This window comes from Dipodomys merriami, unplaced genomic scaffold (genome assembly GCF_024711535.1).
Source record: "Dipodomys merriami isolate MVZ:Mamm:240054 unplaced genomic scaffold, mDipMer1.0.p SCAF_319, whole genome shotgun sequence".
In the NCBI taxonomy this organism is placed as follows: Eukaryota; Metazoa; Chordata; class Mammalia; order Rodentia; family Heteromyidae; genus Dipodomys; species Dipodomys merriami.
This window is the reverse complement of record NW_027204704.1, coordinates 502,350-527,476: the sequence shown is the minus strand read 5'-3', so window position 1 is coordinate 527,476 and position 25,127 is coordinate 502,350. Positions and strand designations below refer to the sequence as shown.

At 38.4% G+C, this 25,127-nt stretch overlaps 1 protein-coding gene across 1 annotated transcript; it reads left to right on the top strand.

Moving 5' to 3' along the window:
• LOC138841391 (zinc finger protein 25-like) lies at nucleotides 1–25,127 on the top strand. The gene is made up of 5 exons (XM_070042059.1): nucleotides 1–145; nucleotides 15,240–15,298; nucleotides 22,273–22,399; nucleotides 23,111–23,200; nucleotides 23,839–25,127. The coding sequence occupies exons 1-5, from the start codon at nucleotides 1–3 to the stop codon at nucleotides 25,125–25,127; spliced, it is 1,710 nt and encodes a 569-aa protein (XP_069898160.1).

The following is a 25,127-nucleotide window of genomic DNA, read 5'->3' as shown; positions in this document are numbered from 1 at the left end:
ATGCAAGCCCCATGGGACAGGAGTGAGCAGCCCAGAGCAGGGTATGTGCTACCCATCAGTCCACCACCAGCACAGCATGGCACCTGCAGCATGGGCCAAGGTGTGCAGGTGTTTCCTGCAGGGCTGACTGTTGACACAGAGACCTGTAAGAGAAGTCAGTGGCCTAATGTAATAGTCTTGTCCTAGGTAGATGATACAATTGCTTGTAGATAAGAAGATTTGGTAATAAAACAATTGTTAGATGACGTAGTAAAAATTCTTGAGCATGTGTGTGTATGTGTATGTCCTAAGAAGAAAACAAATTGAAAAGTAGTTCAGAGAGAACTCAAATGACAAGTGTGGGACTTGAGTGTACAACAAGATATATCCATTAGAATCACAGCAAATAAGTGAAAAGGAAGGGTTTCCTTCACTAATTTTTACCTAATCTTACAAATCCCGTTACGTTCAAAATAATAAGGGCAGAAATGTATCTGTTGATTCTTACTGGTGTACAACAGCTAGTTTATAAGTGACAGCAGATGCATAAGGTCTATTCTGTGTGTGGCCCCTGCACTCACTGGAAAGGAAGACAATACTGTTGAAAGTCATCTAAAGTGATTGGAAATAATATCTTTACATTGCAAAGGAAGCATTGACTAATTTAAATGTGCAGACTTTTTGTTTTGCAGGTCCTTGGGCTTGATTCCAGGGCTCAGGTGCTGTCCTGAGTTGCTTTTGCTTAAGGGTAGCACTCTACCACTTGAGCCACAGCACCACTTCTGGCTTTTTCTGTGTATGGGGACCTAAGGAATAGAACCCAGCTCCTCATTCATGGGATGCAAGCACTGTACCACTTAGCCAACTTCCCTGTCCTATAAGCCGACTTTTTTTATGTTAAAAGAAGAAAGAATAGGTTGGTATGTAGCATCCACCTTCCATGTGCAAGTCCCAAGGTTCAACCCCCAATGTGAAAGAAAGAAAGTTGAAAATGGAATGACATGAGGTATTCAGTTACAAATAGAAAGTAAAAGAGGAACAAAGGCCATGAGTAAGTAATGAGGTTTTTATTTGTTTGGGATTGTTTCTTTTTCCTTTTAATTATTGGCTGTGGGGTTTGAACTCAGGGAGGCCCTGGCATATTCCCTAAGCTTTTCACTAAAGGCTAGCATGCTACTACTTCCAGCCAGAATGTCACTTGTAGTTTTCTGCCATTTAATTGGTGATAAGTCACAATGAATTTTCTGCTGAAGTGTTGCTGAGAAATGGAACTCAGTGCCTCATGTATGCAAGGCAAGCACTCTACCACTGAGCCACCTTGCAGCCCCTGTACTAGCATTTTCATAGCAGTTTATTAGGCCTTACATATTTGTTTCTTTCACAGATTCAACAAACCATAGAACCAAAATACTTGAAAAATATGCCACCTATAGTTAACATGCAGTCTTTGAAAAAACTGGCATTATCCTAATAACAATGCAGTATAACAACTATTTAGTAGGATTTAAATTGTAGTAGGTATCAGAAGTGATTTACAGTGTATAGAAGATTGCCTGGAGATTATATAACAGGTGATATGCACTGTATAGTAGGCTGTGTGCAGGTTACATGAAAGCAAACTAAGAAAGAAGTATCAGATGAGACAAACATAATAAATAGCAAATTACATGAAAGCAAACTAAGAAAGAAGTATCAGATGAGACAAACATAATAAATAGCAAAGTAATTACTAAATGAAACCATGTTTATATTGTAATGTAAAAATAGTAAATATATCAGGTTCTGTCTGATTTGAACAGAAGAAAAATACACTCATAAAACTCAATAAGCTTTTCAAGGAGATATACATTAATTATCAAGAAATCAAAATAAATCAATATAAGGATACCCTAAGCAAAAATCAATAATGAAAAATACAAATACTGATCATAAAATATACAAATACTGATAATATGAGAGGAAATAAACATCAGCACAAATTGTGTTACCACAGATACAGAGCATTGGTAACAACAGGTATATCATAAATCTGTATAATAAAAATTTTATGCTGAAAAGTAAAGTCTACAAAGACATGGTTAAAAGGCCAAAGAATGATAATTTCTTTAATCTATCATTATGATAGGAGAACTGGTACTCCACTTTTATTTTGTCGGCCCTGGGGCTTGAACTTGTGGATTGGGCACTATCCCTCAGCTCTTGAGATCAAGGTGAGTACTCTACCCCCTCAGCCACAGCGACACCTCCGGTTTTCTAGTGCTTTATTGGAAACAAGTGTCTCATGGACTTCCTGCCCATGCTGGCTTTGAAGTGTGATCCTCATATCTCAGCCTTCTAAGTAGGTAAGATTACAGGCGGGAGCCACTGGTGCCCGGCCTCTAATACTCCACTTAATGACTAAAAACACAGACAAACAAGATGTGGAAGGCATTATCTTTACCTAAATGCTGTTTATAAAGCACTATGGTGTTATATTTACCAAGACAGACACACTGAGAATAGATCTGAAGACAAATTGTCTAGAAATCAGTATGAGAAAGAAATCTGTTATAAACACAATAAAATTCAATAATATATTTCTAATAATCTAGCAGTAAAACAGGTGGAAACTAGAATGGATCTGTATCAAATGTATGCTATTACTATTATGTATAGAATATTAAAGGAACAACTGTCTTAGGTCAGTTGTAAAATCATAACAATTGCTTTCAATTATGTAAGGTGAATTCACATGAATATCTTCTGGCAGGGGTGGCAGAGCCTTAGAATTTGAGGGAAATAGGGTCATGAGAATATAGTAGAAAAAGTCGGAAGTGGGTGCTATGGCTTAAGTGGTAGAGTGCTAGCCTTGAGCTGAATAGCTGAGGGATAGCAACCAGGCCCAGAGTTCAGGCCCCAGAACTGACCAAAAACAGAAAACAAAACAAAGCCAAGAAAATAAATCATAAGTAAAAATTAAAAAATAAATACAAACCCAAACAAAAAAACAAACAAACAAGATTAAGTGCACATAATCAAAATCTTGTATAATGAAAAGAACTATCAACGAAGAAGCAAAAGCATGGTAGGAGAAAATATTTGCATATGTCTATAAATAGATTCCTAACAAATCTGAATTAGAAAATATAAAGAAAATCCTACAAGTAACCCCCACACAACAAAATCTAATTTTAAAATAGGAAAAAGATTGAAGAGACTTTTCTAAAATGGACATACACAAATAGCTGATTAAAAGATAAAAGTAGTATCAATGGTCATGAGAATAATCCAAATCAAAATTACAATAAAATAACTATTTTACACTGTTAGTATGGCCATAGTTTTAAACAAACCACCCAAAATCCTTCCAAACTCCAACAAAAGCTAGGAACGTTGTGACAACAATGTGAACCTTGATGCATTTCTCTCAGGTATGTAAAAGTATCAAAGATGGCACAAAGAGTCCTAAAAAGAACTAAATATACAATTACATAGAAATATGGTCCAGCACTTCTACACTTGTACGTACCTTAGAGAAAAACAGAGATTTCTATAAATACCATCAAAAATACAGCCTAAGTTTCAAGAAAGACAAATACCACAAAGCAGTCCTAGAGTATTTACAGAGACAATTGAAGTACTTATAACACACTCAGTCCTGTATAGCAATCAAAGTTATGTTTGACAACACTATTTCAGCAAATCCAGTAAAACTTCATTAGGATATTCTAATGTTGTGTATGAGGATGTGATGTCTGACCAGTTTCTAGCCAACCTTTACCTTCCATGAGAAGTTACCTTCCAGGTGTCATTGAATCACATAACAAGTGGAACGACTTTGTCCTGACATTCAAAAATGAGAAACAAAAGTGGGATTGCTGGATCATAGGGGAGATCTATATGAAGTCTTAGATGGGGACAAACAAGTCATTTAAGGATTCAGGTGGACCTGTTGCAACAATGAGAAGTACAAAATGTCATGTCAAAACCAGCTATACAATGTCGTGGGGGGGGGGAGGGGGTATAATTGGGTGGGGGGAGGGGGGAGGCTGGGAAGGGAGGTGAAGGGTAAACAAAGGAGTAGGCTGCAATGCTTGGTAAGAAATGTATGCATTATCCTGCCCATGTAATTGTAGCCCCTCTGTACAGTATGTTCTCAAATAAAATAAAATTAAATTTAAAAAAAATGAGAAACAAACTAAAGCAAACCTGCACTTAACTTAGAAGGCAAGTTTTGATAATCTGCTAAATCTCCAAGCCATCTTTAGCTTTTTTAGAAACATGTTTCTGAAGCTGAATCTTTTTTTTCTGTTCTTCAATCTTGGACACCCTCAGGTTCATAAAATGGAATGTCAAACACTGAGAAATACAAGAATCTCATCAGAGATCCTTCCATTCTTTCTTGCTGTTGACAATGAATAAAGATTCTGGAACCATGGCTAGGAGAGAAGACAAATGAGAGAGTCAGAAAAGAACCTGTGTGATTTTACCCTAGAAGTTCCTGGTCAGAACATGATAGGTGGGCTGGAAAATCATAAAGCCTTCTTATGGGAGAAGAAACATTCCTGAATCAAGTAGAACATTAAAGTATCCAGGAATGACAAATCCACAGAAGACTAAAGCCTTATGTGTTACTTAACACTATTAACAGAAAATACACCCCAAAATGTAGATCCATAAAATGCAAAGAAACACAACTTATATAGGTATGTGCTTTTGCTTATACTTGTTGGTTGATGACACAGGACATTCTATTATCCAGCGTTCAGTTTTTTCCCCATTTACCCACAATAGTTATTGTTAATATAAAATACATGAACTTTGCAGTGACATTTACAAAAAGCGAAAATTTATTCTGTTTACTTCAGTGAGGTTGTTTTAGATAGGAAACACAATATGAATCTTTTAAAAGCAGTGTTTGCACATTAGTACTGGGTTTTTCTACATTATAAGAATATTTTCTTTCTTTGAAAAATTAAAGTGGAGCTGGGAAGGTGGCTCAGTGGTAAAGCGCTTGTCTTACACGCCTGAGGCCCTGGGTTAGATACCTCAGCACCACATAAGCAAAAAGAAAAAGATGGAAGTGGTACTGTGTCTCAAGTAGTAGAGGGCTAGCTTTGAGCTGAAGAACTGAGGGACAGCACCCAGGCCCAGAGTTCAGGCCCCACGACTCGACCGAAAAAAAGAAGAGAAAAACTTAAAGTTAATTTATTATAGCCTAAGTGTTCACATTCACAATACTTAAGATGAGGAGTGTTACAAATTTCAAAGTGGGATATTTTTGGGTGTTTTGGGATTTGCACTGTCCCCATCCACATTAGTGACTGACAACCTGCCTTAAAATTGTCAAGTTTTCTATTTCATCTTATTTTATTAGAATATAATCTGAATTTAAAAGAGGACATTGTAACTGGGCTCTCATGTCTAATGGCTGTAATCTTAGCTTTTCAGAAGACTGAGATCTGACAAAAGTTAATATTATCCCCACCTTTGCTCCTCAGCTCCACCAAGACTTGAGCTCTTCCCAGACCTAGAGTTCCCTCCATACTGGTGACCACTCCCTCCCTCTACCCACACCTACCTGAGCTTGCACCTACCTAACTTCCTGACCCCAGCTCCTGTTGCTACCTGAAGACAGACACATGCATGTGCTCCCTCTCCTGGGAAATATGGTCCTTCTAGTAAACCTTATAATAATCTTTCTCCTGTGCCTGCTTGTGGTCCCCTGGGATGCTCATGATGGATCCCTACAAGGATCACAAAAAGAAGCCATTGGTAAAAGAATGTTTGAGAGACTTATCTCCAATAAAATAGCCAAAGTAGCTGGAAGGGGAGGTGTGGCTTAAGTGGTACAACATTATAATTGAACCAAATAATTTCATGGTCATTTTCCAGACCTTGAGTTCAAGTATCAGGACAAGCACACACATATCAAGGTCATTGTATTGTATTCAAATTATATTTTAACAATTAAATTGTAATACATAGGTAGGAAGTCTCTCTCTCTCTCTCTCCTTTTTTGTTTGTTGTGGAGCCTGAACTCTGAGCCTGGGAACTGTTCCTCAGCTCCTAAACTCAAAGCTAGCACTCTACTACTTGAGCCACAGTGCACTGCCAGATTTTCCTGCTTCTGTGGTTCTGAGGAATCATACTCAGGGTCTCATTCATGCAAAGCAGACACTCTACCCCTGAACCACCTGCCCAGCCAGTCTCTCTCATTTTAAGTGATGTAAAATAGACTAATTATATTAATGGAGAAATTGTAATTTGTCAAGAAAGGACACAATAATTGGAGTATATCTGTGCCACGTGCATTTTGAAAGTTTCAAACACCATAGTAAGTGCAGAGGGTGAAAAGAAGATCACTATGTTTATATAAGACATATAGAAGGAATGTTTACCATTCATTGGCTTCAAAGCACAAAAACCAAGTTGATAAAGCCACATGGGTGAGTACCAGAGTCTCTAGACTCTCCTTGTCTAGAGAACCAGAGGATTCTCAGCCAGTTTCTTGCACCTGCAGGAACAAGTGCTAATGGCAGCACAATTCCATTAGGCCAAAAAATATCATCAACCTCAGACTGGGGAAAGATGGTAAGGGCAGACTTTGGCTGGCGACTCAGATTGCTTCAAGTTACAGCTCCCAAGTTCCTCTGAAGAAGAGACACTGGGCTTCTTCCTCTTGGCTCTGACTATAGAATGCAAAGCTGTACTTCAGAGCACTTCCAGCAGCAAGGCAAAAGGAAAGAAACTTGAATTTACAAAGTAAAAACACCAACAGTGGCAAAGTAGGTTCAAGGGCCTTACCCCGGCAGCCCTCCATTCTTTCAAAGGATCTGTGCCTCAATAGAAACTACAATTCCCATAACACAATGCATTCAACTAGAGGAAGTGGGCTTGTTACAGGGTTTGGACTGGCACCAGACACTTGGTCCTAAGTGTGCATGGATGCATGGGGAACTTTCTCTCCCAGCTGCAGGAACTAAGGTGAGTTTCTTCTTGAAAAATCAGTTTACCTCCTGAAACATTGTGAGATCAACCAAAACAAAGAAATGTATTAGGATCATTAGATAATTTGGCTTTTTAATTCTTAGTTTTATTAATGTAATTGAGGTTATGAGACTCCATGTTTATTGATTTTGTTTTTGTTCAAAAGTATGTTCCTCTGAATATAAATTAGGTCACTGTTTTGCCTTAAAAATTTGAATATCTCCCCTCTCACTTTAAAAAGGTATTTGCAGGGGGAGGGGGGAGGGTTGGAAGGGAGGTGAAGGGTAAACAAAGGAGGAGGCTGCAATGCTTGGTAAGAAATGTATGCATTATCCTGCCCATGTAATTGTACCCCCTCTGTACAGTATGTTCTCAAATAAAATAAAATAATAGATATATATATATAAAAAAAGGTATTTGCAGCTGGGTGCCAGTGGCTCATGCCTGTAATCCTATGTACTAAGGATGCTGAGATCTGAGGATGCTGGTCCAAAGCCAACTTGGAAAAGAACATTCATGAGCTTTCTCTCCAATTAACCACCAAAAATACGGAAGTGGCCTTGTGGTTCAGGTGGTGTGGTGTAGAGCTCACCTTGACTTGAACAGCTCACAGATAGTGCTCAGGCCCAGAGTTCAAGCCACAAGATCAGGTATTTACATACACCTAGCTGATTCATTCTGGGATCATTTTCCCCTTCTCTAACATATATATATATATATATATATATATATATATATATATATATATATGTATTTATGTATGTATGTATATATATGTATGTATATATACATTAAATATATACATATACATACATATATATGAATAAAATAGCAGAATTTTTAAGGTAGACATACTTTATAATCTTAGAATTAAATAGATTGGTCAAACTCTACCCATTATTTTTCCAGAAACTCCCAAATTCCCTCTATGAAATTTTAAGGAGTTTTTGGTTATTTGCATATGAAATTTGCCTTTCCTTTAATAGTTTTTCCCTCCTTTTGTCATTGGTCCTGTGGCTTGAACTCAGAGCATGGGCACTGTCTGTGAGCATTTGCAGTGCTGTACTTGCCTTTCTTTTCTTAATTGCTTCAGGAAACTAGTGAAAAGTTTCCTCCCAGGGGTTTCTTAGAAAATGGTACTCTTCCTCCAAGACTCTTTCAAAAATGGTTGTCTAGGGTCATCAGGGTGAATGTGGGTGGAGATAGAGTTCAGGGTAGGTCTATGTTCATGTGAAGCTTGATAACTTGATCCAAACCAGTCTGTTTTTAGTTTTCTGTTTTGCATATCCTGTTGTTTTGATTTTCTAACTGTTCTCTGATCCTAGAAGTTTCTGCCACCTGCGGGTCCTCAGACTTGTTTTCCCAACTGTATCCATTACACTGTGGAATAAACCTTTTGCGTCCCTCCCTCATACCAGACATCCCAAGCTTTTCTCTTAAGTATTTGTTGTGATTGTTGATGATCCTTTCCCCACATTATGATTGGGAAGAATTGTGTAGGAAATATTCATGGCTGATATTCAGTCCTCCAGTGCATAGGTTCTCCATGCCTCTTTTAGTGGACCTGAGCTATTCCTCATGAAAATGGAGATCATGAGGCACATTTGGATGTATAGACATCAACTTTGGAGCAACTATAAAATATGAAGGAAAAATAATTCTTTCTTTCTGTAAAAGTTAAAAGTAAGTTTCTGAGAGGCAAGGAGATAAGGATCCGGTATAAATGGCTGCTTCCTAGACTAGCTGTGTCACATAGTTTTCATTGTTCAAGGGTACATTTTTCAAACACTCATTTCTAAGTATTATGTTCATTGTACTAGGAGAAATAGAATTTACTTCCTACATTATTTTTGAATTGTTCAATGTTCACAGAGTAAGTCTCATTATTTGTTATACAAATATTATATCCTCTTCCTTCATTCATCTCAATGATTGACTGTTCCAGATGCTGAGGTAGAAGGTACAAGTATAGTATGGTATTCAGGGATAGATTATGGTTCTGACGTTCTCTGGAGGAAAAGGTGAACGAATAACACTTCTAGAATTCCTTTGGCAGGAGATGTGGTGCACCCCTCATGGGTTCCACTATGCCTGGAGATTCCTGTGGTTGTGATGATCCACCCCCATGTAGGGCATGTGGATTATGGAGAGCCTGTGGATTTCACATCTTGTCTACTGTTGTACTGGTGGAAGTCTCCCAGTATGCACTGCATAACTGGGCTCAAGGAGTGACGTGATCAGTGGTACCTTGCTGGCCCCCATGTTTGTCAGCCTATTTTGACAAGCTCACCCTGACATCTGCAACTGGCTGCTGCTGAGGCCTTTGGACTAATGCCTCTCTCTATCCCATACCTCTGTATCAGAGACATGTCCTGTTTCATGGTTTTGTATCAGTTACTGTGCAATGTTGTGTTATGTATCCATACATGCTGATAGTAGAGCTAGGTACGGTTTTCAAGGCTGGGGTAGTTTTTGATGCCTCTAGCAGGAACAATTGTGTTCTCACTAACTGCATAAATACTCTGAGGTTACTATGCAATCACCTTAACTTATGTTGCTTGTTCAGTTGATATAACCATTATGGTATAATAATTTTGGGTCTCTGTTTTCTATTGAGGTTTATAGGCTCTTAGCCATTGCTGCAGATTTTCTGGAATATTGGTTGCCAGCATTTTTGCTACCCTAAATGTTCTTGCTAGTGCTACTGCTTCTGCTGTGAACCTTATCCAAACCATATATACAACACAATATGTTAATAGTTTGGCTTGATATGTTTCTGGTGCCCTGGGATGCAGGTGGGCTTGGAAAGATTGTGATATGTTTTATGATTTGGAAACAGCAATGATGTATATTGATAATCAAGTAGATGTGCTAAAGACCCGGTTAAAAAAGATTTGACATGCTAATGGTTAGTACGTCTGTGTTATATGATATGGGCCAATATCCAGTGACATATTTGAGGAATCCGGACCTTTGATAATTTTTTTGGGGGGGAGGATCTGGTCATAGGGCCTGAACTCTGGGCCTGGGCGCTGCAAAGCTAGCGGGCTACCACTTGAGCGACAGTGCCATTCTTGCTTTTTTCTTTTTGCTTATGTGGTGCTGAGGAATCGAGCTCAGGACCTCATGCATGCAAGGCAAGGGTTCTACCACTGAGCCACACTGAGCCACCTTCCCAGCCCTCCTTTGATAAATTAAGGTTCGACATTAGGCAGCTACAGAGTCAGAAATCTGATATTGGTCACTCCACCCTATAGGTAGCACACCCTGCAGACTTAGCTGCATCAGTTCTCCATTATCTGCAGGGATTCAACCTGGGAAATAGCACTCCTTTTTCCATTTCTTAGGCATTTTCCTGTTTCTTGTTTTGGTATTCCTTTTTCTTCCATTCTTCCTGAGATGTAGGATCTGCTGCATTTTCTAGGCTCAAGCTGATAGACACTTGCTCAATTTACAAAATAAAAAGGAGGACTTGTTGCAGACTCAGAGGTGCCAGGACTGTCAAGGTGTGAGCAAAAGCTCCACAACCATGGACTGCAACCTTCAGGGCTGTAAGTACTTGCCATTTTCATAGGAGGGAGTGTTCCTTTTAGCTTCTGGGCCTGGGGCCTTACCTGTAGGAGTTTGGTGGACAAAGGTTGAACTAGAATGAGGAAGGATGCACATGATCTGCAGTTGTTGCCACATTGAGTCCTAGAACAATGTGATGCAAGAACTGGACAGATATAGAAAGTGTCTATAGCTAAGGATATTGCAGAAATAAAGAGAGATTCATCATTGGCCTGGTCTCTGTCTCTTCCATTATCATCTCCTTGTTCTTCTGGAGCACTGCTGGTGTTGTGGCTGGCCCCCAGCAGTGGTAGTATGCTTACCTAGCATCCCTGGTTCAAGTCCTCACTACCACATACACAGGAACGCAATATGTGGAATTGTGGCTCAAGTAGTAGGATGCTAGTCTTGAACAAAAGAAGTTCAGTGACAGTGTCCATGCACTGAGTTCAAGCCCCAGGGATGGGACATAAAACACAAGAAATGCAAGTTGGGTGCTGGTTCCTCATGTCTGTAATCATTGCTTTTGAATAGGCTGAAACCTGAGGATCCCAGTTCAAAGTCAGCCTGGCCACCAACATGTGTGAGACACTTATCTCCAGTGACCACTAGAAATCCAGAAGTGTGTTGTGGCTCACATGGTAGAGTACTTCAGCTCAGAGATGGTTCCTAGGTTCAGAGTACAAGTGCCATGAATGACCCCCCAAAAAAGGATAAAAATATAAGTAAATGCATCAGAAATACAGGCTTGAACAATGAAAACTACACTTCACATGTAGTCTTGGAAGTACTCCAATTCTTTCTGATCCTTTTCTCCTTGCCTCTCAGGAATTTACTTTTTTTGAATGAAATTAAATTTTTTTATAATATTAGAGGTGCTTTTAAGTTGAAGTCTATAAATCCAAATATGTCCTTTGATTTCCATTTCCATGAGGAATCATTCAGGTCCAAAAAGGAGATAAAGAAAACCTATACACTGGAGACCTAAAACCAGGCATGAAACTTTCCAATCCAAACCATCTCAATTATATTGTATGTAAAGGATCACCAAAAGTCACAATAAATATTTAAGAGACAAGTATAGGATCTCTGAATATGAGAGAGGGAGACTGTTGCAGACCCTGGGGTGCCTGCCAGGAGCAGGCAAACTGTGAACAAAGGCTTCAGGGCCATTGACTCCCACCCTCAGGGTTGGAAGTCCTTGCCCTTTCTTGGTTTGAGGAAGTGTGTGTTGTAGCTGTTTGGGCTGGGGCTTTAAGTGAAGGGAGGCTTTGGTCAAAAAGATAGATTGAAGTAGAATGAGGAAAGGTGTGTGCTGTTTGCACTTTTTGGCACAGTGGGCGTAGACCAATATTACACAAGCATTTGAGAAATATAGCAGAATTGTGCCATCAGCCATCTCTCTGTCTCCTTAATTATTATCCCGTTGGCCCACAGAAGTCTTACTTGTGCTCTGTACGACTGTGACAGAAGACAAAGATTTATTCCACAGCTTAATGGATAAGGTCTGAGAAGACAAGTCAGAGGTCCCCTAGATATGTAGCCTAAAGCTACTGAGAGGAAGTTTTAGGATCAGAGAAAAGGTAAGAATTCTAAAGAGATTTTCACATGCAAAATGAGAAGACAAAAGCAGACTGGTTTGTAAATGATTAAGATTCACATCAATATAGCCTAGCCTAAACTTCACTCTTCTACTCACCTGCATTCATTCTGACCCCCAAACCACTCTCTTTGTAGGAAAATCAGGGAAATGTGCCATGCTCTTAAGAATCCCTGTGAGGAAACTTTTCACTAGTTACCTGAAGAAATTATTAAAGGAAATCCAAGTAGAGCACAGCAAATGCTCACAGACAGTGACCAAGCTCTGAGTTGAAGCCTCAGGATGAGCAGAAAAAGAAAAAACATAAAACCCTTAAATGAAAAGCAAAATTCAGAAACAGCTAAAAACTCATTTTCATTTAATAGATAGAGTTGGGGATTTTCTGGAAAAATTAATTGTTTGATTTTGCAAAATTTAAATCAACACAAGGATTATGATGCATATCCACATAACCATCTTCTTATTCTATGCCAGTGTGTAAATTACTCTAAAGAAAATGACCGGTTATAAGTTCAGTGTCTATGAGTACGTTTGTAAGATGAGAGGGGAGGTATTAAACAATGTAAAGCAAAACAGAGATATAATTTACACTCAGCAGAACACAGGCATAGAACAAAAAGAAAGGTATGAGAAACAGTCTCATAACCTCAATTTCATTATTAGAACTAAGTACCAAAAAGTCAATGAATCTAATTCTCCCCATGTATATCCATTTTCTGGTTGGTCTTACAATATTTCACGAAGGAAACAGTGGTTTTGAAGAAGAAACTCACCTTAGTTCCCACAGCAGGGAGAGAAAAGTCCCAATGCATTCAAGCACTCTTCTGAGCAGAGGTGAAGCAAGGTGGCGCCGAGCATTATGGGAATTGTAGTCTCGCTGGAAGGCTTTTGGTTTGAAAGTCCTGAGTTGTTTTTGTTTTTGGAGGGCGGAAGTGGTGCAGAGATCCTTTTGCGCATGCGTCTCCCCGCCAAACTTGGGCGTTTTAAGTCTGCCCCTTCTGGGTTCTTTTCCTTTGCCTTGCTGCTGGAAGTGCCCTGAAGTAAAGTTTGGCCTTCCATAGGTGGGAGCCAGGAGGCAGGCGCCCAGCTCTGTGCAGTGGAGCTTGGGAGCTGTAACTTGAAGGAATCTCAGGCTTTGGAACTGATGTCAGGTAGGAACTGTGGGATTGCTGCTGGAGTCTATCCTCCATGGGTTTCTTTTTCTGGTTCTGTTTTTTTTTTTTTGGTCCTTGGTGGGGCTTGAACTCTGGGCCTGCAAGCAATGTTCCTGAGCTTGTCAGCTAGATAGGAGAGCTTTACACTTGAGCCAAAGCACCCGCTTTCCCCTGCTCGCTTTTCTCCAGTCTGGGATTGATAATTTGCTTGAGGTTCAGGAGTTTGTGCTGCCATTAGCTTCTGGGCCCTGAGCTGCAAGAACCTGGTTTCCAAATGTCTGAGAGCAAGCTTGGTGATTCTGCAGACAAGGAGAGCCCAAGAGCTGTGCATTTGTACTCCAAGACCAAGGGATTCTTCTATTTATGCATGTGACTTTATTGGCTTTGCCCAGGTGGAAGAGGAATACAGGAAGAATTCTAGTGAAATTGTGAGGTGTGTTCCTGCCTTGAGTCCTCTTACATGGAAGTTGTATTTAGGGCTTCTGTGTTGTTTCTCCTAGAGATATTTTAATCTTTTTGGCTTGAGGTTTTAATCTCCTGGCTTGAGTTCACAGATGTTTGTTCACCATCCTGTTTCGAGAGACAGTTGTACATGGGATATTGGAGTATTGAGTGCTGGTTCTGTATTTTTAGGAATGAAGCCTAGCAATGTTTGAAGCAGAGCACCCTATGAATAAGAATCTCCTTCCTAAATGGACAGACCTTTTCAATTCTGAGAAGCCCAAAAGGGAAGAAGCAGAAAAGCACAGGAAGGGGAAGATGCTGCTAGCTTCCCTTGCCTTATGCAAAAATTGTTGCTACTTCCCTAAGCACCAGATTCCCGTGGTACTCTTTCCTACATCACTCTCAATCACTTTGTGTTGTTGCAAGATTTAAGCTAATTTCTAGGAGTCATGATGAACTGGCTTGAGGAATAACCCAGAGGCTAGTTATCAGAGGGTACCTGAGGCTGTGGTTTGGGAAGGTGGAGTAATTGTTTTGACTGAAAATATCTATTCATGTAGTAATCGCTAATCCTCTTCTTGCTAATTTATTCAGCCTGGGTTACCACTATAATTTTTAGTATGTATGCATTGAAACTTATCTTAAATGTCCCATCTATGGATTTGTTAATGCTAGCTCTAATGTGTTGGCTGTGCCTCGTAGTTCAGAAAGTGTTGGTCGGGGACATTTGGCCTTAAATGAAAAATCACGGAAGAAAACTTAAGGTAATATGTCTTACTCAAGTTTGTTTGCTTTGTAGGTGATGCTTATCTTCAGGTGTGTCACTCCTATATGCAGTATTTTATGTTGTATCTTTAGGATGGTCAAGGTTCTTCCCAAGACTGTTAAGGGAAATGAACATTAGGGACTTCTCAAACCTGGGTTTACCTCATCTTTACTCATATCCCTTTGGCCAAAGCATGTTAAATGGAAATTTCAAGTCATTGCATATGTGTGCGATGGGTACAGTGAAATGTGCCATTTGACAACCATTGTTGAAATATTATAACACAAGAAATATATTCTGTAGACATTTTTTCTCTACCTTTGGATGAAAACTACTGTGCTACATCATACATGCTTTCCCTGGTGTTAAAATATATAAATGAATGAGGTAGAACACAAATTCCAATGGATTCCTAGGATACCTTTGCATTAAAAAAAGCAGTTCCTACATACCGAAGTATATTCAGTAATAAATACTTTTAGTGGAAATGTGATATGTGTTTGCTTTCAAGTATTCAATAATATTTGTGGGAACATTCATTTTTCGAATTTAATGTGTACATAAATATAGAAATTAGTTGGTTTAATAATATCTATCTACAAAGAAATGGACTGGATTTGTGTTTCTTGGAGACTTTAATGCTCTGCCTGAGACATTAAAGATTCTTCTAAGGCAGCTTTATGGTTTTGCTGCCCATGTATCATGTTTGCAAGAGAAAATTCTGGACCCAAAATCTCACAGATTCATTTCTGAATACATCATTTGCCTTATATCCCAGCTGTGCTTCTAGAGTCTTCTGTTCATTGTCAGCAGCAAGACAGAATGAATGGATTTCTGGTGAGTTGTTTTTTTTTTATTTCTCATTTGTTTTCCACTCCATTATATGAACCTAAAGATGTCCAATAATTAAAAACAATACCAACCACACAGATTCAGCCTCAGGAACATATTCATAAATCAGATAAAGTTGGCTTGTAGATTTAGGAGATAAAGATTACTTGTAGGTTTAGCAGATTAAATGGTTATATTCTTTCAAAGTTGAATTCAGATTGGCTTCAGAATGTCTAGGTTTTATCTTGTCTTAACATGTAGTCATACCTGTTATGTGATGTAGTGACACAGAGCAGGTTCCATCTCATGGAAGGTGAAGGGTAGATTGCAACCAGATCTCATCCTCATGAGTAACATTAAACTATCTCAATGAAATTTTGCTGGAATTGGGGAAATAGTGTGGTCATACGCACCTTCGTGTGTTCTAAAGGAATGATTAACCTATATGTGCTTAAATTACTCTCCCTATATACTTCTTGGACTACTTCATGGTCTTGGCCTTACTTGAAGCTGAGGCTATATTTGTTGCTAAACTTTATGGTCTTTTTACAAAATCTTGTTGGTTTTCTAAAGTATTCTCACAAGATTTCTTTCCTCTAAAATCTCTCTACTTTTGGTTTTCTACTCACTTGTGTTGGTTATTTTTCTCTTTCTCTCTCTTTGTATCTATTTTTGAATCATTTTTTCTTACTTTTCTCATTCTCTGTTTCTTCCATATGTCTCTGTTTTTTCTTTTCTTCAATGATCTATCTGGGAACCAGTTTTTCTTGTGATTATTGTTAGTTTGCTGACATGGCTCTTAGGATTGACATTTTTCATACCCACTGTATAGGAAAATTGTGGCCTAGAGAGTTCTACAGGATTCCAGAAACAAAGAAAATTAGAGAAACACAAAAACATAAACAGATAGACTTAGGGGAAACCAGGGTTCTGAAGCCTCTCTGGCACTTGGTCTCTGGTTGCCAGCAAGCAAGCATAGTTCCTGAGTTCACACAGGGAAGATTACCATTGATAACATGCCAAATTGAAGTATCTATATTCATATTACAATCTGAGCCACAACAGCTTGTGAGGAAAACATGTTCCCTTTTTCTCCTGAGACAGAAGCCTGGCGCCCAGAGAAAATGCAGACATAAAGTTCACCTTACCTAGCCTTCAAGGTGAACAGCAGCTCAGTTTCAGATGCTATCTTTCCAACAGTAAGGAAAAGGCCTGCACTGCAGTCTCTTAACCCTCTCCAGAATTCTCTTTTAACCCTTCTGCGGCCAGCTCTCAGTTCTCTCAGTCCTGTCAGGCTGGAATTCCAACCTCTCAAACCTTTTCCCCCTTCAGCTCAACTTCAGAGTTCCATACAGAAAAGTATGTCCTTCATCCAACTTTTAAACTACAAGAAAATTTGATTTCACCTGATTCTGTTATCTTTGGTCTAACTTCATTTGTCGTGGTACTCAGTTTTGTTTTTCCATACCACTACTTTTAAATATTTTCATTCACTGCCAGTATAAGGTAGGTAGTTTTGATGAAAAAAAAAAATACAGTGATGAGGTTTTCTCAGTTAGAAATATCATTTGTCGCAAAATCTCACTGGTGTTTGCTCAGGAATTGATTTTGATCTCTGAGGAATTTCACTATTCACTAACAAAAGTAGAAATATATCTTTAGGGATCTACTGGAGAAATGACTCAGGAATATTTAACACATTTGAGCATATGGTCATATTTATTATTTTTTTCCTTGTTCCTTGAGTCCCTATCAATTTGCCTCCACCTTCCATGAAGGCCTATTAAAATGAAAATCTTCTCAAGGAACATTTTATTCCCCTCCCACCTATATTTTTTATTGTAGAATGTAGAGAAAGTTTACAAAATTTCATGGTAGCAGTTCTATTTTACATAGGAAGTAAATATCAGTGTATGTATGACCACATTTCAATATTTAGTATTTAAACCAAACATGGTTAATGTAGGATATTTTTATGTGGGAACTAAATCAAATCTTATAAGGGCCCAATAAATCATTAGCTACTTTCTGGAGTACTGTTACTGTTTTTTAATATTCATGTGGGCACTGCTTTTCTTTGATCTAGTAATGTTCTTTTTTTTTTTTTTTTTTTTTTGAGGTTTTAACAATTAGATTTTTATTTCTGACAACAATGTATTTTAGTGGTAACTGGAATATTATGTAACTGTAGAGTTCTGAATTATATAATAAGCCACTCTAACCATATAATGTAGTCATTCAAACTGAACATTTCAGAAAACCTGAAATTCATTTCTCATACATTTCTTTACCACACAACTTATTCTTATTCTTCTTATGCTATTCTTATCACATCATATGTATTGCTAGACATGCTCTCAGTCTGTAGACAAAGGGAAAGTCATCAGAGCATGGATTCATAGAGATTGTTTACATTTTGTTTGGTTTTCCCATTCTTACAATTTTATGCCAACTAGATTTCTACTTTGATTTTCAGTTTGAGATTCCACAAAACTTCATCGCAACACATAAATTCTATCTCTGAGAGGTTTTTTTTTATCGATTTATATTAAATCAAAAACTAACTTTTCATTGAAATTGGGAAACCCTTACAACATATTCTCAAAAAGTTTTTTTTTTTTATTTATTTATTTATTTATTTATTTTTAAATTGTATTTTATTTTATTTGAGAACATATTGTACAGAGGGGCTACAATTACATGGGCAGAATAATGCATACATTTCTTACCAAGCATTGCAGCCTCCTCCTTTGTTTACCCTTCACTTCCCTTCCCTGCCTCCCCCCTCCCCCCACCCAATTTTACCCCCCTCCCCCCACCCAATTATACCCCCCTCCCCCCCCCCACACCGACATTGTAAAGCTGGTTTTGACATGACATTTTGTACTTCTCATTGTTGCAACAGGTCCACCTGAATCCTTAAACGACTTGTTTGTCCCCATCTCCTCCACATGATATACTGACATCAAATATAGTGAAAGCGGGGGTTACACTGTGGGGGAGGGACATACAAAGCAACAAAGAAATAATCTTATAAATGCATTAGAAACACATGCATGAAAGAAACGAAAACATTAAAATACATATTTAAGGGTTCATTTTCCTAACATCACATTATCTGGCCTTTTCCGCTTGACTCATACCTATACTAGATATTGCAAATAAGGGAGACCATGGGACCTATGCTTCTTTGGGCCTGGCTTACTTCACTTAATATAATTTTTTCCAAACCTTTCCATTTCCTAACAAATGGGGAAATGTCATTCTTTCTGATGGAGGCATAGAATTCCATTGTGTATATATACCACATTTTCTTGATCCATTCATCTACTGAGGGGCATCTGGGTTGGTTCCATATCTTAGCTATGGTAAATAATGCTGCAATAAACATAGTTGTGCTGGTAGCTTTAGTGTGGTTTTGTTTGTAAACATTTGGGTAAATGCCCAAAAGTGGGATTGCTGGATCATAGGGGAGATCTATGTGAAGTCTTTTGAGGAACCTCCATACTGCTTTCCAAATTGGTTGAACAAGTTTACATTCCCACCAACAATGAAGTAAGGTTCCTTTCTGTCCACATCCCCTCCAGCATCTGTTGTTATTAGAGTTCTTGATTTTTGCTGTTCTAACTGGAGTGAGGTGATATCTCAATGTTGTTTTGATTTGCATTTCTTTTATGGCTAGGGATGTTGAACATTTCTTCATGTGTCTATTGGCCATCCTTCTTTCTTCTTCAGAGAAGCTTCTCTTTAAGTCTTTCGCCCACTTATTTATTGGGCAGTTGTTTCTTTGAGGATTTGTTGTTGGGTGGTTTAATTTTTTGAGTTCCAAGTATATTTTAGATATGAGACCTTTGTCCGTTGTATGGCTAGTAAAGATCTTCTCCCAATCGGTGGGCTTTCTATTGATCTTGCCAGCTATGTCATTTGCCCTGCAGAAGCTCTGCAATCTTATGCAATCCCATTTGTCCAACCTTTCTTTGATTTGTTGTGCTTCCGGGTCTCTATTCAGAAAATTTCGACCTGAGCCAAGGAGACCTAGGGTTTCTCCTATTCCATCCTGTAATGTTTTCAGAGTGTCTGCTTTGAGTTCAAGGTCTTTGATCCATTTGGAGTTGATTCTGGTGCAGGGTGATATATAAGGATCTAGCTTTAGTTTTCTACATGTAGTTAACCAATTTTGCCAGCACCATTTACTGAAGAGGCTGTCTTTCTTCCATTCTATTGTTTTAGCTTCCTTATCGAAGATTAGATGGCTATAGGTGTGTAGGTTCATTTCTGGGTTTTCAATTCTATTCCATTGGTCCTGAGGTCTGTTCTTATGCCAATACCAAGCTGTTTTGATTACTATGGCTTTATAGTAGAGTTTGAAATTTGGTATTGAAATTCCTCCAGCAGTGTTCTTTCCGTTGAGGAGCGTTTTTGCTATTCGGGGTCTTTTATTGTTCCATATGAATTTTTGGATTGCCTCCTCTATTTCCTTGAAGAATGAGGGTGGAATTTTGATAGGTATCGCGTTGAATTTGTAGATAGCCTTGGGAAGTATTGCCATTTTCACGATGTTAATCTTGCCAATCCAGGAGCATGGGAGGTTTTGCCATTTTTTAAGTTCTGTGTTGATTTCCTTTTTCAAGATTTTAAAGTTTTCATCATAGAGGTCCTTCACTTCTTTGGTTAAGTTAATTCCTAGGTATTTTATTTTTTGTGGGGCTGTTACAAATGGAGTTGCTTTCCTAATTTCAGCCACACTTTTCTCATTGTTGGCATATAGAAAAGCCATTGATTTTTGGGGGTTAATTTTATAACCTGCTACTTTGCCAAAGTTTTGAATCAGCTTGAGTAATTTGGGAGTGGAGTCTATGGGATTCTTTAAATACAAGATCATGTCATCTGCAAAGAGGGAGAGTTTTATTTCTTCTTTCCCTATTTGGATCCCCTTTATGTCTGCATCTTGCCTTATTGCTGTAGCTAGGCATTCTAATACTAGATTGAAGAGAAGTGGAGAGAGTGGGCATCCTTGTCTTGTTCCTGAGTTAAGAGGAAATGGCTTTAGTTTTTCACCATTGAGTATAATGCTGGCTGTAGGTTTGTCATATACAGCCTTTATTGTATTGAGGAATGTTCCATGGCTTCCTAATTTTTCCAGAACCTTCATCATAAAGGGGTGTTGGATCTTGTCAAATGCTTTTTCTGCATCTATTGAGATAACCATGTGGTTCTTATTCTTGCTCCTGTTGATGTGATGAATAATATTAATTGATTTGCGTATATTGAACCAGCTTTGCATCCCTGAAATGAATCCTGTTTGATCATGGTGTATGATTTTTTGGATGAATTGTTGAAGTCGATTGGCCAAAATTTTGTTGAGAAGTTTTGCATCAATGTTCATCAAAGAAATGGGTCTATAGTTTTCTTTCTTTGATGAGTCCCTGCCTGGTTTTGGGATGAGGGTTATGATGGCTTCATAGAATGTGTTTGGTAGTGAGCTTTCTCTTTCAATTTCATTGAAGAGTTGGAGGAGTATTGGTGTGAGCTCTGCTTTGAAGGCCTTGTAAAATTCCGCTGTAAAACCATCTGGTCCTGGACTTTTCTTAGCTGGGAGGTCTCTTATTGCTGTTTCTATTTCAATGCTTGATATGGGCCTGTTAAGCTGGTTTAACTCATCTTGGTTTAGTTTTGGCATGTCAATATTTGCTAGGAAAAGGTCCATTTCTGTCAAGTTCTCAAACTTATTAGCATAAAGTTTTGAGAAGTATTCCCTTATAATGTTCTGAATCTTGGTTGTTTCCGTGGTGATGTTTCCATTCTCATCTCTGAGTTTATTAATTTGGGTGTGCTCTCTCCTTTTTCTGATAAGGTTTGCTAAGGGTCTGTCATGAGTGGGTCATGGAAGAGATTAGAAAGGAAATTCAAATGTTCATGCTATTCAACAAAAATGAACACAGAAATTACCAGCTCCTCTGGGACACAGCAAAGGCAGTACTCAGAGGCAAGTTTATAGCTCTGAGCTCCTACATCAACAAATTGGAGAGATCGGAAACTAACAATTTAATGACACATCTAAACCTCCTTGAAAAAGAGCAGCAAGATAAACCCCAATCCAGTAGACGGAAAGAAATAATCAAAATTAAATCAGAATTAAATGAATTAGAATCCAAAAAAACTATAGAAAGAATCAACAAAACAAAGAGTTGGTTCTTCGAAAAACTTAACAAAATTGACAGACCCTTAGCAAACCTGATCTAGTAATGTTCTATGTTCTGTATACCATGTGATATCCTGCATGTGTTCTGCTTGCTTATGAGAGTACTTGCTAATAGAAGGTATAAATAGGATTTATGGTGAAACAGTAAATGTAAATGCTGAGAAAATATTTGTTTAATTCATTGTTATGCTGCTATGAACTAAAATTTTATCAAAAAAATAATATAATTTTTTAGACACCACCTTAGACTTAATGTCATTATGCCAGATTATTGTCTCCTTATAATTTTTATCTTGTCTCTATTGCTAGCAGCAGAAATGTGTTTGCATTCATTAGGGAATCTGTAACATTTTATTGGTCTTGGGGCTTGAATTCTAGGCCTGGTTATTGTCCCTCAGCTCTTCAGGTCAAAGTGAGTGCTCTACCAGTTGAGTCACAGTGCTACTTTCAGTTTTCTGGTGGTTTATGGGAGATAAGTGTCTCATGGACTTTCCTGCCTGGGGTGGCCATGAACCTTGATCCTCAGACCTCATCCTCCTCAATAGCTAGGATTATAGGCATAAGCCACCTGGGCACTGCACATCTGTGTATTTTAAGGGCCAGGCTTATGTATTGTCAAATATTTCTAATTTGGTATTTAATTTTCCCAATGAAAAGATAACATAGCCAGCTGCAAACCTTTTATGTAAGACAAAAGCATACCTGCAGCATAATGAAATTCCAGATTGGAATTCTCATGACCCAGGTCTAATTTCCTGATTGAAATGTGCCATTACAGAAGCTGATGTCATTTGATGATGTGGCTGTGAACTTCACCAGGAAGGAGTGGCAGGATCTGGATCCTGGTCAGAGGACCCTTCATAGAGAAGTAATGCTGGAGACTTATAGCAACCTAATGTCTCTGGGTGAGCAAAAGTCACTTTTATTTGGAAGATCTACAGTCTAGATAGAATATACATTACTACTATCAGTATGATCTGGAAATCGGTAGGTGAAAGTGTGAAAGTGTGTATTTGTAAGCCATACCTGACATAGGTTGCATTGCTTCATGCTTGGAATCCTGGATACTCTGTAGGCTGAAATCTAAAGATTTTGGTTTGAAGACAGCAATTATAGAAAAATGAACATGAGACTCTTACCTCCAATTAACCATTCAAAAACTAGAAATGTAGCCAAGACACAAACTAGTAGAATGCTAGATCTGAGCAAAAGAGCTGAGTTCAAGCCATACATTGGCAAAATAAACCCAAAGCTGGGGGGAAATACACCTTGGAGCTGTTAAGAATTGAGAAACCATGGGCTGGGAAGGTGGCTCAGTGGTAGAGCACTTGCCTTGCATGCTTGTCGCCTGTGTTAAATTCCTCAGCACCAAAAAAGAAGAAAAAAAAGACAGAATTGGTGTTGTGGCTCAAGTGGTAGAGTGCTAGCCTTGAGCTTAGGAGCTGTGATACAACTCCCAGGCTCAGAGTTCAGGCCCCACAACCGATCCCACCTCCCCAAAAATAAAACAATTGAGATACCAGATTTAGGAGCAACCCAGTGAACAGGATGTCTGCAACATTACATTAATGATGACCCAGCAAGAGCAATAGTTCTCCACTATTTCTTATTCACAGGGCACTGTGTTCTTAAACCTATATTGATTGTGAAGCTGGAGCAAGGTGCAGAACCATGGATGAGAGAAGGCTCAGAAGAGAATTTCACAGGTGAGTTAAAGCATCTTGAATTGTGATGTTGGGTCCAGAGCCCAGTGGGTCTGTTTATCTTGAGATGTACAGAGCAATTGTATTCCTAGTGCCCTTGAGTCATGTATGGAAGAGAACTAGGTGATCCTTTGTCTCAAGGAATTGTCAATCCAGAATTCTCGTGGAGACAAACTGAATTTGATGTTCCAGTGTAGTTAAAGCTAGCAATTCTCTTTGTCTGTAGAGAAGTCATTCATAAAGAAAAAAGACATTAATAAATATAGTGAGATCTCATTTTATTTTAAACTAGTATTTTGCAGGTAGGAGGAAAATAGGATCAGGACAATTTCTTATCAGTGGTGCTGGGCATAGAGGGAGATTCAGAATGGAAGCATTAAGAGTACGTAGATGAATAATTTGAGTAAATATTTCCTTGAGAAAAATATAAAAATCTGAAATAAAGAAAAACATTATTTTCCATTGTAAAATGTCAGTGCTACTTTCTTAATTACTACATTGCAGAGAAATATATATATTCTGCATAAAGCAATGCTTTGATATTTGAAAATATTGTAACAGAATGTGAGGAAATATCTTTACATTAAGGAATTTATGGATCTCATTTATGTATTTCTCTATTTTTCTATTATTCATTTTAGATGTCCCAGAAATGGAGGATGTGATTAGCACCTGCCAGGAAACTCACAATAAGTATCTCTCTGAAGTAGCAATCATGAATAGTAATCAAGGAGAGGAAAAAGTGAGACATATAAGAAGTTTTCATTTGAGCTCCATACAGAAGTCAGAACTGATTAAGAATAATGCGAACTCCTTAGGAATGAGGATAGAAAAGGTCACTGGCTGTCAGAGCATGGGTATTTTCAGTGAACCTGGTAAGATGTGTGCAGCATATAGTCCTCATGTGTCTTCTGTAGTTGATGAATGTAAACAGTGTGAAAAGTCTTTCCCTGAGAAGAAACACTGTGTTGTCCCTCAGAGAAAACACACAGGAGAGAAACCTTATGAAAGTAACATGTGTCAAAAGTCTTTCACCCAGAAATCAAAGCTTACTGTCCACCAGAGAACACACACAAAAGAGAAACCTTTTGAATGTAACATTTGTGGAAAATCTTTCATATGCAAAGCATATCTTACTAGACACCAGAGAACACACACAGGAGAGAAACCTTATGAATGTAACATGTGTGGAAAATCTTTCACCCAGAAATCAAAGCTTACTGTCCACCAGAGAACACATACTGGAGAGAAACCTTATGAATGTAACATCTGTGGAAAGCCTTTCACCCAGAAATCAAAGCTTACTGTTCATCAGAGAACACACACAAAAAAGAAACCTTTTGAATGTAACATTTGTGGAAAATCTTTCATATGCAAGGCATATCTTACTAGACACCAGAGAACACACACAAAAGAGAAACCTTTTGAATGTAACATTTGTGGAAAGTCTTTCTCCTGGAAGGCAAATCTTACTCGCCACCAGAGAACACACACAGGAGAGAAACCTTATGAATGTAACAAGTGTGGAAAATCTTTCACCCAGAAATCAAAGCTTACTCTCCACCAGAGAACACACACAAGAGAGAAACCTTATGAATGTAACATGTGTCGAAAGTCTTTCACTGAGAAATCAAAGCTTACTGTCCACCAGAGAACACACACAAAAGAGAAACCTTTTGAATGTAACATTTGTGGAAAGTCTTTCTCCTGGAAGGCATATCTTACTATGCACCAGAGAACACACACAGGAGAGAAACCTTATGAATGTAACAAGTGTGGAAATTCTTTCACCCAGAAATCAATACTTACTCGCCACCAGAGAACACATACTAGAGAGAAACCTTATGAATGTAACGTGTGTGGAAAGTGTTTCACCTGGAAGTCAAACCTTAATGTCCATCAGAATACACACAGGAAAGAAACCTTATGA